The sequence below is a fragment of the Tamandua tetradactyla genome, chromosome 15 (genome assembly GCF_023851605.1).
Source record: "Tamandua tetradactyla isolate mTamTet1 chromosome 15, mTamTet1.pri, whole genome shotgun sequence".
NCBI lineage: Eukaryota > Metazoa > Chordata > Mammalia > Pilosa > Myrmecophagidae > Tamandua > Tamandua tetradactyla.
The window spans coordinates 75,946,450-75,963,192 of record NC_135341.1 but is presented as its reverse complement, the minus strand read 5'-3'; the positions used below and the strand labels follow the sequence as shown (position 1 = coordinate 75,963,192).

At 38.9% G+C, this 16,743-nt stretch overlaps 1 protein-coding gene and 1 pseudogene across 4 annotated transcripts in view; both read right to left on the bottom strand.

The window, feature by feature from the left end:
• The window catches only part of ACP3 (acid phosphatase 3), a 182,352-nt gene that overhangs the window by 10,729 nt on the left and 154,880 nt on the right, over positions 1 to 16,743 (bottom strand). For all 4 annotated transcript variants that reach the window (XM_077130129.1, XM_077130130.1, XM_077130131.1 and 1 more), the window contains 3 exons: positions 14,603 to 14,706; positions 9,870 to 10,039; positions 2 to 151 (listed from right to left, as the gene is read on the bottom strand). In XM_077130129.1, the coding sequence (XP_076986244.1) occupies positions 33 to 151; positions 9,870 to 10,039; positions 14,603 to 14,706 (393 nt within the window). In that variant the 3' untranslated portion in view covers positions 2 to 32. The remainder of the gene's footprint in view (position 1; positions 152 to 9,869; positions 10,040 to 14,602; positions 14,707 to 16,743) is intronic.
• Positions 6,287 to 7,957, bottom strand: LOC143657775 (small ribosomal subunit protein eS7 pseudogene; annotated as a pseudogene).

The window sequence follows — 16,743 nt, the reverse complement described above, 5'->3', positions numbered from 1 at the left end:
CCCAACTGGTCTGCCCTTATTCAGATGTCCGTTCAGATGTCTCGATAGGAGTCTCTCTTCCAACAAGGCCCATGGCGGATAAGGCCATACAGCATCAGCACTAGAACACCGGACACCAGGCAAAAGGCAATGGCAAGGACCACCCTCAGCACTGTGGGAAAATAGGAAAAGCATTAACATAAAATTAATCCATTAGAAAAATATGAAGATAATACATCAGTGTTGATTTCTTCCTTAATTGTAAATTGCAAGGGGTGGGGGTGGTGAGAGTTTCTGAAGCAGCTTTGAAGTCATCATAGTGCGGTGAAAAGATCGCTGCGAGTCACGAGAAGATCCAAGTTCCAGCTCCAGCATGACTTCTGGCCTTTGGGCCTCAGTTCCTCCATTGTCAGAGGAGGAATTGACTGGATTATTTCTAAAATCCTCTTTCAGCCTCAACGTTTTGCATTTTTCTATAGTGGGGCAATTGTTCACAGTCTCAGGGTCAAAGGAAATTCTGAATACTCATTTGGAATCCTTAACTGGTCTTAAAAAGAAATGGAATATCATCTTTCAGCCTTTGAATTTGATTTTCAGTAAATATGTTTTAAAAAGGAAATCATGATCACATGTTGACTGTAGTAAGCATTTTAAGTATAACTGTGTACTGTTGCTAATCTGTACCTTTATTTACTATATTGCTTTAATAGATAACAAGTCATGAAGCAGATGTATGGGATTTTTTCTCATGAGATGTGAATTCAGTATTTCATCTAGAAAGTTATTTTCCCTTCCCCGTACCGACTAAGAACACATATAAATACTGGTTTGAACCATTTCTAAATATATATGTCTTTTCACTGTAAATATATGTGGTCTGTTGGTTGACTTAGACAATGGGGGAGCAAACGTCTCTCTCATCCTGGCATCCCATTCTACAGCACACTAGTGCTCCATGGAATTATTATTTGATAATTATTGATTTAGCCTAACTCTATCATTGTAGGGATGATGAAATGAGAAGCAGAGAGATTCAATAATTTGGCTAGGTTTAAGCAGAGAATTTGAATTGGACTACATGGAATTACATGAGTCTCAAGATTTGAAAAAATATCTATTTACTGAGGACTCCCAACTTTAAATCTCTCCCAGATCTCTCTCCCAAACTCAAGACTCTCATATTCAACTGTCTACTCAACATCTCCTCCTAGACATCTAATAATCACCTCAATCTCAATATGTGGACCCCCAATTTGGCACTCTCCTAATATGCTCTTCCCATAGCCTTCCCCATCTCAAATGATGGACACTCCCTCCATTTAGTGGCTCAGGCCCAAACTCTTGGAATTTCCTTGATTCATCTCTTTTTCTCACATCTCATACCTAATATGTCAGGAAATCTTGTTGATTCTACCCACAAAGTATATTCAGAAACCGACAACTTCTCCCCTGCTTTGAATTGCCATCTCTTGCCTGGATTACTATAATGACCACTGATTTGTCCCCTAAGAGAAGATTTCTCCTCTACAATCTACTTTGAAGCAAATGACTTCAAGTCAAATAATGACACTCCTTTGCTTAAAACAGCCTACAGTTGCTGCTCATCAGATTCAGAATAAAAGAACAAAAAAGTTTATGATACTCTGGCCCCCTATCTTGGATTTCCTCTCCCACTACTCTTCCCTTGACTGAGTCTCTTTTGACCACACATATTTTCTTACTATTTCTCAGAAAATGCCAGGTATACTCTTTCTCAGGCTCTTTTCTATAGCTCTACGATTGCCTGGAACATAAACATTTTCATAAATGACTGGACTGAGTTATACTTCACCTTCTGTGATCAAATCTCATCTTAATGAGGGCTACCTTGACCTTCCTGTTTAAAACTGCAAACTGCATACCCGTGTCCCGACGTGGCACTTATGACTAAATGGAAATGAGGGAGGAAATCAGATGCTAATGATTCTTAGAAATCAATTTTCATCAATTTCTATTATTGGAAATTTATTTTCAATTATTTTATTGGCTATGTCATCACACAGTGGTGCCATGGAAAATTCTCCCTTCTTCCTTTCTTCTTTCTTAGACATGCACTGAGTATACACCAGATGCCAGGCAGACTGCGTGCTGGGTGCATGCCCTTGAGGACCTCAAAGTCTGGTGGAAGAACCAGATAGACAAGTATAAGATAAGGTGATGAATACTCAAGTAGAGGTACAAAAGATATGTACCTAGAACTGAGAGAAAGTTACAATCTAAAGGACATCTTCTATTTAGGAGAGAAAGAATTAGGAAAACCTTCAGAGAAAACAGTAAGATTTGAGCTGGGCCTTTGAGGGGAGTAGGATTTTGCCATGAAACAGAAGTTAGGCAAGGGAAGGTTTGGAATATGAGAAGTTGTGTGTGGTGGGAGCATAGGCTGTGAAAAGGTGAGACCAGATATATTGGTTGGGGACTAGTTTTTAGAGGGCCTGGTTTGCCATGGGGAAAGTGGAAATCATCAGCTATTAATACCCATAGATGTAACATGGTCCAATTTGTGTTTTTAAAAAACAATTTGGGAAAAGATTAGATGATGGAGACACTGTAGGACCGGTTGGGAACTACTGAAATGTCTTTGTTAAAAAAACAAGGGCGGGTGGGCCACAGTGGCTCAGCAGGCAGAGTTCTCACCTGCCATGCCAGAGACCTGGGTTCGATTCCTGGTGCCTGCCCATTTAAAAAGAAAAAAGCAAGGGCTCAGAATAGGAGCTGCATCCTCAGGAATGCAGATGAGGGAATTCAAGAGATACTCCTGAGAAGCTATGGTGATGGACTAAATATCCTGGCAAAGGAGAGCCTGTTGCAAAGGCATCCCTGTGGCTTTTCGGTTGGGTGAATGAGAAGATGAAGATTCCATGAATGGAGACTAGGAGTACATTAAAAAGGACCAATTTGGAGTAGAGGAGATAATGAGTTTTGTTTCCTTTGTACGACTGGGTTACTTTCTAGATGGCAGTGATCAGTAGGCAGCTGGAGAAAAGGGCTAGAATTCTATAAGTAGATGTGGAAATGGGGATTGCAGATGTAGAAGATGGAGTGGAGTGAATGTGGAATGAGGGAATTGACGGTAGCGCCCTGTGCACAGTTTCATTTAGGTGGGAGGTATGAATCTGAAAGAAAGTACCCATAGAGTCTGAGAACAAAGAGAAGGCCCAGATGAGAGCTGTGCATGTGTACTTATTATTTTTAAAAATTATATGTTCCCTTGTACTGTAAAGGGTTTTGTGAGTCTAACAAAATAAAGTTCTGGAAGCTGAAAATGGAGAGCCTCAATGTCAAGTGATTGTCAATTGTGTCTCACTGTTAAAAGGTCTCCTGCAGTTAAAGTCTGAGAAGCCACTCCACTCCACACACACAGTCGTACAACATACACATACACGTGAAGGCAGTGTGAATTGGTATCACTTTTTTGAAAAACACGTTGGCCATATATATCAAGAACCTCTCCTTGCCATTAATCTCCAAGTCTTGTCTACTCTTCTTCTTTTTACCCTTTAAATAAGTCTACTTTCCTCCACTTGTTCTCACATAGGAAAATACCACTCTTTGGATTACTACAACAGTTTCCTAATTGTTCTCCCTGTCCTCAATCCCACTGCCCTCCAATCTATTCTCCCAATTGAAGTCAAATTAATCTTACTAAAACAAACAGCCGTCATATCAGCTCACTTTGCCTAAAATATTTCAATGGTTAGAGCTATTCAACTTGACCTATAAGGTACATGATGACTGCCTTTCGAGCTTCAGTTTTTGTACTTTCACTGTATGGCACTCTTCCCAGTTCCTAAAATACTCAATGCTGTCTTTAACCTCCTGGTCTGAAATATTTGCCTCTCTCCTCTCCATCTGGCTAATTCCTTCTTTCCTTCAGGACTCATTTTAAACATTACCTCCTCTGAGAGGGCTTCCCTAGCCCTGTAGATTTAGTTTAATTGCTTCTATTGTATGGTCTTATAGTTACCTGCATATCCTCTCTCATAGTACTTACTATACTTTACCGTTAGGGCTTGTTTAATTCTCTTCTCCCTGTTCTTCTCCCCTGCCCTCAAAGTCTACAAGTCACATGGGCCCAATATTCTTATCTGCTACCATTTCCTCATTATCAGACTTAACACCTGGGTACACAGACATTTGCTAAGCATATAGTAGGCACGTAATAAATACACATTCTTTGTCAAATATTCATATATTTTGATCCACTAATCCAATTTTTGAAATTTTTCCTAAGGCAATAGTCTGCAAGACAGTATGGGATGGAGAGAGAAGATGATGTACTAGAAATATGGTTTAAGACAGTGTTATGTTTGAATCTTGACTCTACCACTTGTGGCAATTTACTCTTTAGGTTTATTTCCCTTCTCTATAAAATCAGAGGATATTGATAGCTACTTCATGAAAAAAAGAAAAATGCCCACTGAGTTAGACACTGATGGCCTTCAAAGGGAAAGTTTCAAAAAAGAGATGAGCGAAGGGTAGATACCCTTTACATGATAGTCAAGGAGCAGGAGGCCGTTAAACGAGAACCAGAAAATGGTAATTACTGTTCTGAGAAAGTTGGGATTTGAAGAGAATGAAAGGGAGCAGGAACTTAAAGTTCCTTTTTGGTGAAATAATATTTGAACATTTTCATAGTAATAGGAAAGGAGCCAGCACAGAGAAAGAAAACGAAGCTACTAAAAGATTCATTGGGGACCTGAAGGAGACTGTAGGGATGGGATAAAAAAACACAGGGAGACGAGTTAGGTGCTCGAGGAGGAACATGTTTTAGATATTTTAAGGTGACAAAAAGTAAAATTAAAGGACTTTTCAATGTATCATCTTGCTCACCTCAGGTTATTTCTTAAGAATAAAAAAGTTAAGATGGAATTGGAAGTTGGAGAAGAATAAGGTCTTCTTTAGAGAATCAGAAAGGGTGAATACATTTACCAAGTAGTATTGAAAGACCCAGCCGAAGTTTGAGTAAAAATTTCAAACTGAAATTGAAAATAGGCTCAAACTTTTGTTTTCTTTGGCTCAACTCAGTGGATCAGAATGGAGAAGCTGGGTGGTTGATTTGATCTAGGATCACGTATTGGTGCGGTGGGCAGGGTATAGGATGGGCCAATGTTACAACAATCAGAATTACCTAGGTGGAGGGCAGGGGTGAGAAGGGAGTTAGTGCATACCAAAGCAAGTTCCCAGTGTCTTTAATGAATGACGAAGCATGTCCTGGGAGACTGAAGATAATGGCAGCAAGCATGAAAAGGTGGTGTTATAATGAGGTGGCCTCACTTCTGAGATGTGGGGATTGCTGGAGGGGATATTCTTAGATAGGGGCTCCAAATACTAATGGGGGAACAAGAGAATGCCAAAGTGACATGTTGAAAGCAGGGGCCACATAAAACAGACATGTTGGAGGTACATATTTGTACATAGTCAATGATTGGGCCCTTATAATGCAGTCATTTTCATAGCTCATTCATTTCTTCTCTTTCGTATTTATTGAACTGAAGTCCAGGCTTCTGCCATCTGGACCCAGACATGAGGAAGTAGTGCTACACCTGGAGCACTGGACATGTATTCAATGAACAAAGAATGATTGAAGGCACCAGCCTCTAAGCATTGCTCTAATGGCTGTGGATTCAAAGAGGATGAAGTATGGACCCTACCTTTACGAAGCTCATGATCAATCTGGACTTGTGCATATATGCTATTGATTTTCAGCTTTACAAAGATTATGAGGGGAACCTGAATTTCCCACCAGTAAAATCTCTCTCCATAAAATAATTGGAGTTGTACATTGAGGTAGGGAATGGATGGGATATCGCTAGCAAACAAAGTCTAACTGTGTTGGTAAAGTGTTTGAATTAAAGAAACATTTTGCTTTTAAAAAGAGGAATTATATTATTTTCACTTAATGTGGTATGGAACTTAGACATGTCATGAATTTCCCAGTTAAGACTCTGGTCAATTAAATTATAAGACCGGAATTATCAGGTCAGCTAATATTAGCTGAAAGCGCTGCTTATAGGCCCAGGGAGAATTTCATAGGTGGAAATGCTCAAAGGAGTAGGGTTGCTGGGCATCCTGTAAATATAGGACATGCCGTGTGTTTAATGGTTTTCTCTTGCTTCTTGTATTGCCTTTGTTTAGGATGCTCTACATGTCCTGTATTCAACTTTTTTTTCATCAAATTACAAAAAAAAAAATGACAGGTATTTTTCAAATTTATCTGTGTGTGATTTTTCTTTTTTCTGAGAGTGATACTTTATTTAGTCATTTTGGCTTACAGTTGAAACTTTGGAAATTCAAAATTAACATCCTTGCCCGTGAGCTTCTTATACATATCAGAAAAAGTTTCAACCTTATGCTCTACATCGCTCTGCTGTGCTCTGTCCAGATGAATCTTCATTAGCTGGCTGCCATCCAGTTTTATACGGAGTCTCTTGATCACAATTTCACTGGGGAATACTAAGTCTTCAAGGATTGCATCATGTACAGCTGTCAGAGTATGGCTCCTGGAATGTTTGCCTTATTTTTTGTACAGTTTTTTCGAATTGGCTCAGGTAGAATTTTCTTCTGAGCAATAAACGTAACATGCTTCCCACTGAGCTTTATCTCCAATTCACATGCTAGCTAGACTTGGATTTTCTGGAAAGACTTCAGTTGCAGAACAAGAACAAAGATTATTATAGCTTTCTGACCACCACCAACTTGAATTTCATTGGCTGCTGTTATGTGCAGCTCCCTTAACTAACCTTCAGGTCTGTGTTCATCTCCAGCTCCAGATGAGCTTAAGAAATGCCAGACTCGACTTCATTTGGCTTTTCGCCATGGGGCTTCACAATCTCTGCGTTCAAACTAAACTGCACATGGCCTTTTCCTAGTTGAGCACCAGCCTAGGAAGAGCTGTGCTGTGATTTTATTTGCTAAATCTAGTGACCCTACAAAGGTCTCATCCAACCCTAACAATCTACCATGTTTATGCCTGTTCTGTAATATCTCTGCCAAGGCAAGAGGTAACCAGCCCAACAGACATTTCCTGTCCCAGGAATTTCCCAACATTGAACAACAATCTGTCTTTCTAAGAGTTTGGCTGCCCCTAGTATTATTACTCCTTGATACTATATGGAATAAATCTATCCCTTTCTTCTTAGAGAAGTTCAAACTTTGAATTCACTTGGTTGGAGGCCACCTCATACCATAGTTTTTAACAAGTTCTTTAACCAGAGGTGTGTTGGTAAGCTGGCTCTAAAAAGCAAGCAAACAAGAAAGAAAAGTTCTGATTTACTGATTCCTGTGGTAAAAATATTCCCACCTTTACCAATCTCAAGCTGCCAAAATGAAGTCTCTGAACCCAGAATTGGGAAGAGACGCAGCATTCTACTCTCAAAACTTGCATAAGCTGACTCCAGCACACTAACCCCTGAGCTTCCTTCCATCCCTCCCTCACTTCCTTTCTCTTTTTAACATATTTTTCTGCTTAATCATGTTTTATCTACTTGAATACTCAATCGCTGATCTTGGTGTTTGGAGGAAAAGAATTCTAAAAGCATACTACATAGTAGAGTTGATTAAGATGAGGCAACAGATTGGATGTGGAGAATGAAGGAGAAGGTGGGGTCAAATGACTCTTAGGTTAGTGAGTGTCACTGCAATTCATGATAGCAAAGAATAGGTATGAGGAATATTTATTGACTATCAGTTCACACCAGGCACGGGTACTTCTAGGTGCTGAGGAAAGATATGGTTGAGAACACAACAGATAAAAATCCTTGCTCTTGCGCATCTCCCCTTTTAGTTTATTTGAATTGGCCCCTGAAATGAAATTTATGGGAATCTCTTTGGACCCTGACTTTTCCACTGGACAACTCCCCTATCCTTTCCACCTTCAAGCCACTAGAAAGTTTGACAGATGCTCTCCAGTACCTTGTACCACACCGTTAAAAAGCCCCATCCAAGCTGATTTCACAAGGTGTCCTGTCACCTTCTGCAGGACACTTCCCCTGCCCTATTTTGTAGCCTTCCTCTCTTCTTTCAAATTTGGGTAACTCTTGCCTCCATAGCAATCTACGTAATGAGAATTCATAATACTTGCTATATTGCATTATTTGCATCTCTTAACTCTGCCACTACACTAAACTTCCTGAGGGCATTTTCTTAGCAAGTCCCATCTTAAATAGACGTGGCAGGGATATCCATCAGGGTAGCCTTTATCTGACATAGTAAAGCTTAAATTAAATATATTTTTAATGAAAAATGTTCATTTAAGCCAGTCAAATCATTTTACTTTACACTAATATTTCCCCCTTGTTACATTAAAACACCCCCCCCACACAAAAACAACAAGAACAACAAAACAAACAAACAAACAAAGAAAAGAAAAGCCTGCAGGAATTTTATTCTAATTAAATACACAAACATACTTTTCAAAGTTCATAATAAAAGCTGTGCTTCTGAACTTCCTTATCATGACTTTATTCACTATATTACATTGGGCTCATTTCTGAAAGTTACATGCAAGGAGAAGAAAGAATAATCAGATAATGGATCCAAGGTCAACTATTTAATTAAAAAAGAAATAACATAAACAAGCATATCAATCGATGTCTTATGCCAGTCATTCCATGTCCAACTAGGAAAAGGTAAAACTTTGCTCTAGATTCTGGCATCCAGTAGAAACCATCTCTAGACATTCTCTCTCTTTATCCACAATGGATATCTTTAATGTTGAATGGTGTTCTCTAGATGTGTTGCATCTGTCAAATGGCAAATATGCAGGATTCTAAAGAGTTTCAATTTGAACATGATTTCTTTTTGCACAGTAAGTATTTTCAGCAGGATTTTTGACATTGCTTAGGTTTTCTGAATATACCAGAATCAAAGGTTCACACAGTCCCTTTGTTCTCTGAACAGATTTCACAACCACACTCTCAACATCCTAATAAGTTTTGATCTTTAGGGCAGGTACTTGGAACAGGATTATGCTCCCATTTGATATACTCCCCGTCTTACATCACCTTTAGATTCAACATTTCTTACCACAGGGCATTAAGAGAAGTTCCATTCATGTAGTATTCTCATCTCTAATGTGCTGGATCAGAACATCTTGCTTTCATCAGATTACTTTTTTGTTGTAATACATATATTCTCCAAGAGCTGCTGTAGGCATTGCATACATCAGTCTTCTGGCAAGTTTGACTTCAGTTTCTTCAAACAGAACATGGATGTTCCAAGCCCCCAAAATGCAAATAGGCCTTTATCTTTCATCTTTGCCAATACATTTTAACACAAATAGAAACACATATAGTACCAGATTTACATTCTAGAAGATTCCCCCAGGTCCCTTGACTGTATCTCTTTTCTTTGTCTTTTCTGGAGCAAAGGCTGGAACTCATGGGTGAGTTGTTCATTTGCCTATTAGCCTAAGATTCAACTCTTCCCTTCCTTGCTCTCACCCTAGATTGTAGGTTTTGTCTGAAATCTGTTTCACTTTGAACACTTAAAGAACAGACTCATCTAATTCCACTCAAACAAAATCTGGGAGTTCTTAAACACCAACATGTCCCTTGCAATCAGTCACATAGCTCTTAGCAGCTACATGAACTTCAACCTGAGTTTTATCCCTACTATGTTTTGGCACAGATGCTCCCTTATATTAACACTGAAAAAATCAAGTTGAGGTTGGGCAAATGGCAAGTTGGGGCAGGGCCAAGTGAGGAATAGGAGTTGCTTGAAATGGGGGTTCCCTGAAATATACAATAATCACCCCAAAACAATTTCCCCTGAAAGCTGGGAGTCATTCTCAAAGCACCATCCATCCTGAGAAAGGGTGCTCCACGCAAACTAATTTATAATATCCTCAGTACCTTGGTGGTCACTAGTGATGCTGCACTCCGTGGACCAGTCCTGGGGGATCACGGGGTCAACCAGCTCCACAAACTTCCTCAGAGGACAGCTGTGGGTGCAGCCCGGCAGTGTGAGAGGATGTGGCTTGTTGTGCGTCTCGTTCCGATAGAACATCTCCACAAAGTACTCCCTGGTGGCAGGCGGCAGAGGGGAGAGCTCCATTAGTTCCTACATTGTTGACCTGCCTCAGAATTTCCTCCGCATGGGCTACAACTTGTCAATTGAGGTACTAGCCGAAGAATTAATGAAACAAGAGATTTTAACTAACTTAGGAGTCAGGGATGGGGAGATGGGGCAGGTGGGCTAGATCTGGAGGTGGAAATGGTAGTGACTGGACTGTTAGATGACTGGGACATAGAAGGTAAGGACTGGGATGTATAGTCAGAAAAGGAGTTGAGGGGTGACGGTTTGGGGACCTGGGGGTGTCTTTGATGAGTTTTTGAGTAAGAAGTGGGAGGAGGGGGAGAAGAATAAGAGCCGTTGGGTTTTCACTCTCTTGCTCTCTCCCTTTTATGCTTCTCATTTGCTCCTTTTTTTTTTTTTCTGATTTCCTCTCTCAATGTTTCTTTCAGTCCTTCCCCTGAATGTATCTTCCCTTTCCTTAACCAGACCATAAACATGAACTGAAGGAGCTATAACATATAAGCTTGACTATATGGCAAGACTTCTTTCCAAAATTATACCTTAGAAAAAAGAATGGATGTATAGTCAAGTCCTTACATTCATTCATAATATGAGCGCTCTCTGAATATTTTCTTTCAAAAAATATTACTGTTTGGGGAATGTCCATTGGCCTAAATCAACCTCAGTAAAGCCAGTGTGAGTTGCTTACAGAAGTTACTTGCATTAATCAAAAGGGAAGAAGGGAAATTCAAGTAGGATCCTTTTTGGGGATGGTGACCGCACAATTGCGACCACTGGATGCTTTTATAAACAAGCTCTTTAAAAGAGGGTTTTAAAAAAGCAAAATGAACAGTAGTGCCCACATTCGTTTATATAAGACTTGCTAATAAATAATTCCCTATTATATGAATGAGTACTTAAGAGAATATTTCTAGTGACAGCATTATAAAGAGATCTAAAAATTGTTGTAAGTCAAGATGATATGCCAAAGATGGTTAGAGTTGTGGCTGAGCAGTGGCTCTGCTTCCCAAACATCCTTGCACCTAGGTAGGATTAGTGACTAATTCTAGCCTGTAAGATGTGAGAAGTGATTTGTGTTCTTCTGGGCTGAGGTGATGGTCTTTGTTATCCTTTCTTTCCTTTCTATCAGTTTCATGCAGGTAAGCACAGCGTTCTTTCTTTTTTTTTCTTTTCTTTTCAGAGTGTATCATTGTTTAATGTTGTAGAGACAAGTAAAAAAAAATGGCTGAGTTTTCCAACTTTTCAGCCTATGTTTTAAGCAGAATCATACATCAGAATACAACACCTGGTAAGTTCCCATTTATTTGAGATTTCTCACTAATCCCATTCTGGAGCTTGGCTAATGCTCCAGAATTCATCTTCATCATAATGCATAGCTGCTAAAGCATTTTATTTTGGGGGGACAAGACTCAGGCCCCACCAGTTAGAAGAGAAGCACAGCATACTTAAAGACTGTAGATCCACAAGATGGAAACTTGGCTCCCTAAATCATCATATGTGATCACACCATGTGACCAGGAACCCGGCATTGAACTGTTACATGAGTGAGAAATAAATTTCCATTGGGATAAGCCTCTGAGAACTTGAAGTTCATTTGTTAGTGTAGCCAAAATTATCCTTATTTGTTAGTATATCTGCAAAATGGCTTATGGGACTCAAAATTGGCTCTAGAAAAGAAGACAAAGCTAAAGCATTTGGATAAGATTGTTTCATAAAATATAAAAATAGGGCGGGCCGCGGTGGCTCAGCGGGCAAAAGTGCTTGCCTGCTATGCCGGAGGACCTCGGTTCGATTCCCGGCCCCAGCCCATGTAACAAATACGGAAAAACAGAATACAATAAAAAACAAGAAAATGTTTAAAGATGTTTCCCTTTCTTCCTTCCTTCCTTCCTTCTCTCTCTGTCTTTCCTTTAAAAAAAAAAAAAAAAAAAAAAAAAAAAATATAAAAATAGAAAATAGTATTAAAACCTAATGAATTATTTTATGTAGTACATGATTTTCAATTTATATAGGTAATTAAATACTATAAATTTGGCTATTTTATCAACAAACTTAAAAGTTTACATATTTAAGGTCCTAAAATTCTAAATACATTTTGTCTTTCTATCTGTCCTTTTTTCTTCTCATAGGGAAAATGTGTGATCACCTGGTCAAGATCACCGAAAACACAGGCAGGTTCAGGATTTGTCAACTGGAATCCTCCTTGTTCCCACTTAAAAGCAGGCAAGTTTAATTATTGATCTTTATGAGGGATGCTTACAAAAAATCCCAAAATATAACAATAAACTTGACTTCTACCTGCACATACCATTGGTTAATTACTTTTCTATTTATCAGGGTCTCTCAGTTAAAAAATATCTCATACTTGTTTCATAACAGAGATTACTCAAAGTGATGGGAGAAAGATTCAGTGGTATGAAATATGCAGGGGTGTCATTTTTGTCAATGGAAAGAACCTTAATTAGGTTGCAGTTACTGTTATTTGTTTTTAATTTTGTGGGGTTTTGTTTTGTTTTTATTTCTGTATTATTGCTCTTACAAACAGTCTGTCTCCCACTCTATATCAGGTGAGAAGAACTGATGGATCTAGAGTGTGCTTATCTTTCATATATTAGAAATGCCGAATTGTCTTCCAGAGTGGTTTTTACAATATCCATTCCCAATAATTTTGTATGAGGGTTCCAGTTGCTCTCCCTTGTCACCAATTCTTTGTTACACCAGACCATTTTTGTCAGTCTGATGGCTGTGGGATGGTGTCGCATTGTAGTTTTAGCTTGCATTTCCAGGATTGCTAGTGATGCTGAGTACATTTCCATGTTTTGTTCTCCTTGTTGATTTATAGAATATTGTATATTCTGGATACTAATGATTTAATTATGTGACACCCACACCCACACCCACTCTACCTTCTGTAAGTTGTCTTGCTTTTCATGTCGTTATGGTATCTTTCAAGAACAGAAGCTCTTACTTAATGTAGTCAAATTTCTCAATCTTTCTCTTTATGTTTTATTTTTGTGTGTTGTTTAATTAGTATTTTCCTATCCTAAAGTCACAGATATTCCTTTATACTTTTTTTCAAAGTTTTACTTTTCATATTTATATTTTCAATATACATGGAATTGATATTTGTGTTCATTGTGAAGTTGAGATTTAGTTTAATTGCCCCATGTGGTTACCCACTGATCTCAGCATCGTTTGTTAACCACTCTTTATCTTTATAGTCTTCTTATTCCTGTTTAAGGTCTGTTTAACTAGTCTCCATTTTATGGGTCTTAGCTCTTCATCTTGACTCTGGTTACTTGGAAGCAAGATCAGCCAAGACCATATTTTAGTTCAACTTCCTCGTACCTGGCACCTGTTGAGTGATTCCATAAAGGATGGGTCTTTCCTTCCCTAATTGTGCAAGACTTACTTTCTTTGTGAGCAGTAAATATATTGGTTGAGAATGAGATCTCTTTCTATGTTACCATTCCACCAGACCTGGCTATATAATTTATAGGACCCAGTATAAAAGGAAAATAGAGGGCCCCTTATTTTAAGAATATTAAGAATTTTAAGAGGGTAACAGCAGAACATTAAAACAAGTGTGAGGCTCTTCTAAGCAAAGAGCTCTTTTTGCAAGTGCACAGGTTGTAAACCCTTGAAGCAGGTCCTGCCTGCAGTTATTGTGAGTTCCTCGAGGTTAGGGCAAAATGTACCAACCCTAAACCAAAACTCTGGGGCAAGTGCCTTCACTCTGTCCCTTCCTGGCTACTACTTCACCATAAGTTCTGATCTGGTTGCTTGTCCAAAACACCTCCCCTTTCTCCTCCCAATGAAAATGTCATTGTCATAGCAGACACTAACAGCAGACACTAATTTTGGCATGACCTTAGCTGTGGTGACCAACTCATTCCAGTTTACTCAGGATCTTCCTGATTTTAGAACTTGGACTCCCAAGTTACAGGAACCCTCTCAAGTACTGGGTAAACTGAGGCAGCGCTCATTCTGACGTTGGCCCTTCTAGTGGGTTCAGACCCAGCCTTGACTAGCTGGGGAGAGCCAGATCAGGCCACTAAAAGGTATATGCCGGTCAGAAGTCACACTTCAAGAACCTTGACGGATGGTTATGAAACACCAGAAGATGCAGGTATATGTGTGTCTTTAAATGAACTTAAAGGACATTATCGTACAACCATCAGCAACCTTCACTTTTCTTTTGGCATCTTCTACCAAGCTGTGTTTTCCAAGACAACAATCTAATATCTGGTCTACAAACTTCTTAGAACTTATCATTTTTAAAATGTAATTTCTGTCACTTAGGGTAGTTCTCTCAAATCTGTTTTTTACCTACTGTGTATGTATATCTCAATAAAAGTCTTCGTGAAAACAAAGAAGAGCCATAACTAGGCAAAGATAACAGTTACTACTATTCTTCCCTTTGAATATAAAACCAAGTCAAACGGAAGAGAATGACAGGCTGACTAAACAATCCATAAACCAACAACAACAACAACAAAATCTGGGACAGAGTGATATTGATTTTGAAAAACACCTGTCAGACACTTACCCCTTTTCAAGATACAGTTCCATGATGTGGCAGGCAGCATAGGGAGGAAGCATCCCGTTGTAAACATCTAGCGCCATCTGCAGGCCACTCACGGTAGTGTCATGCTGCAAAGATTTAAAACAAAACATCTTAACCTCTGGTTCAGATTTACATTCACTAGAATGTTAAGCACTCGTAAAGCACCTGATGGCTTCCAGGTCAATTAAATTTCTCATACCTACATGCCTTAAAAAGAAGAAGTGGAAATAGCTGGTTTTAGTTGAGTATCTGCTGTACACTACCCAGTGAGATTTATATTGCTATCATTATTCCCATGAAAGATGAAGAAAATGAGACCAAAGTAACTTGTTTAATTGTCCATAACCTTAAAATGGGGAGAAAGTAAATTTGAACCAAATCTTCTAACTTTAGGTTTCTATGGCTTTTCCCACTAGAACATATCTCTGCTTTAGCTTGTTTCACTGATTTTTATTAAATTTTAAACTGTTTTGGTATACATTAATGCTAGGTTATATTCTTCCTTAGATGAATATCATCTGTGATTTTTAAATTTGGGGAAGGATCTATGATATCACACATGTTTAGGGAGGATAACATGTAAGTAGAAGAGTGTACAGCTTAAAAATAATTGCAATGCTAAATGTTTAACTCTGAGTGGTTGGAAGGCATAGTGCAGTCGAGAAATTAAGAATAAAAAAATAATTATGATTATTGAATCATTATATAGACGCTCTTCTTACTTTCTAGTATATTAGAATAACCTGAAATTAATGAACTGTAATCCAGCTGCCTCAATCTTTGATAATGGGTATAACCACATAACCTTTATCTTGTGATTGCGAAATCCTCGTGACTGGCCTCACTGTTATCCCCTTATCCTGTTTTTCAACTTGAGTCTTATGATCCCAAAAGACAGCCCCTAATGTTTATTAATGATGGCTTGAGTCAGCAGAGAACTAAGCCACCCCAATTCCTAAACTATCTTACTAGATAGAGCTGAAGCTAACACAACTTGGCCCACCTGGCATGCACAGTAGCTTAAACTCTAAGCTATAAACCTATAAACGACCCTTACCTCATTATTATACTAAAACAACACCCATCGTCATATGAAGGATACCATTTTCTTATATACATTCTGTGAATAAGCGTGTAACAAATTTGTGCATACTAATAATTTGGTCATCTCTAACTTCATTACTGTGAGCCATTGTGCTCATTATCTGCCCATCTGTTTTTTTTTTTTTTTTGCATGGGCAGGCACTGGGAATCAAACCTGGGTCTCCAGTATGGCGGGCAAGAACTCTACCTGCTGAACCACTGTGGCCCGCACATGCCCATCTTTTGATACTATAAAACTATCAGAGTTATGGCCAGTTTGGAGAGACAGAATTTGGGGCTAATAGGCCATCTGAACTCCTGCTTCATGCTTAGCAATAAACTCTTTCCCTCTTTGAAACCCTTGTGTCTCAGGAATTGGTCATTTAAGTAATGGCAGAGAATACCCTGCTTTCGAATGGCATCAACTGGGGACTGATTTTCAGTACCATTTTTTGACATTGATTAGCTCTCTATTCTTAGGCAATTCTCAACCTCCACATCTACAAAATGGGGATTACATTTGGCTACCTAAACTGTATAGTAATATATATGTCTTCAAAAGGGGTTAGAGCCAATTTAATAGAAAGAGAAATAGAGTTACAGATATATGATTTTCCAGAACTCATGCAACAGTTTAGAATTGGAAACCAGATTAGAAACTAGAAAAACTGGTAGAATTGGCCTATTTCAGACCTACCTTTTCCAGGAAGCACTATACTCAGCTCTCTCCATGAATCCTTCTAGTCTATCTAAACACATGTTCCTATAGCTTCAATCACCCCTTCTACCTTCCTGAATAAATGAAAGCATGGCTTTCCAGCCAAACCACAACTGAGAAACCTTCTGCCATGGAGACAGTGAGTCATCAGACTGTGTGCTGTTTTATAGCTCTATTTTCAATATAGCTCTATTTTCAAGTTGCAACTCATTTTTCCTTCCTCCCTTCTATCCCCTTTACCATCTGGATATCCCCTGGCATTTCAAGCCCAGTTGTCTAATCAGTACATTCACCTGGCCCAAGACCATGTCTACCTACCTAT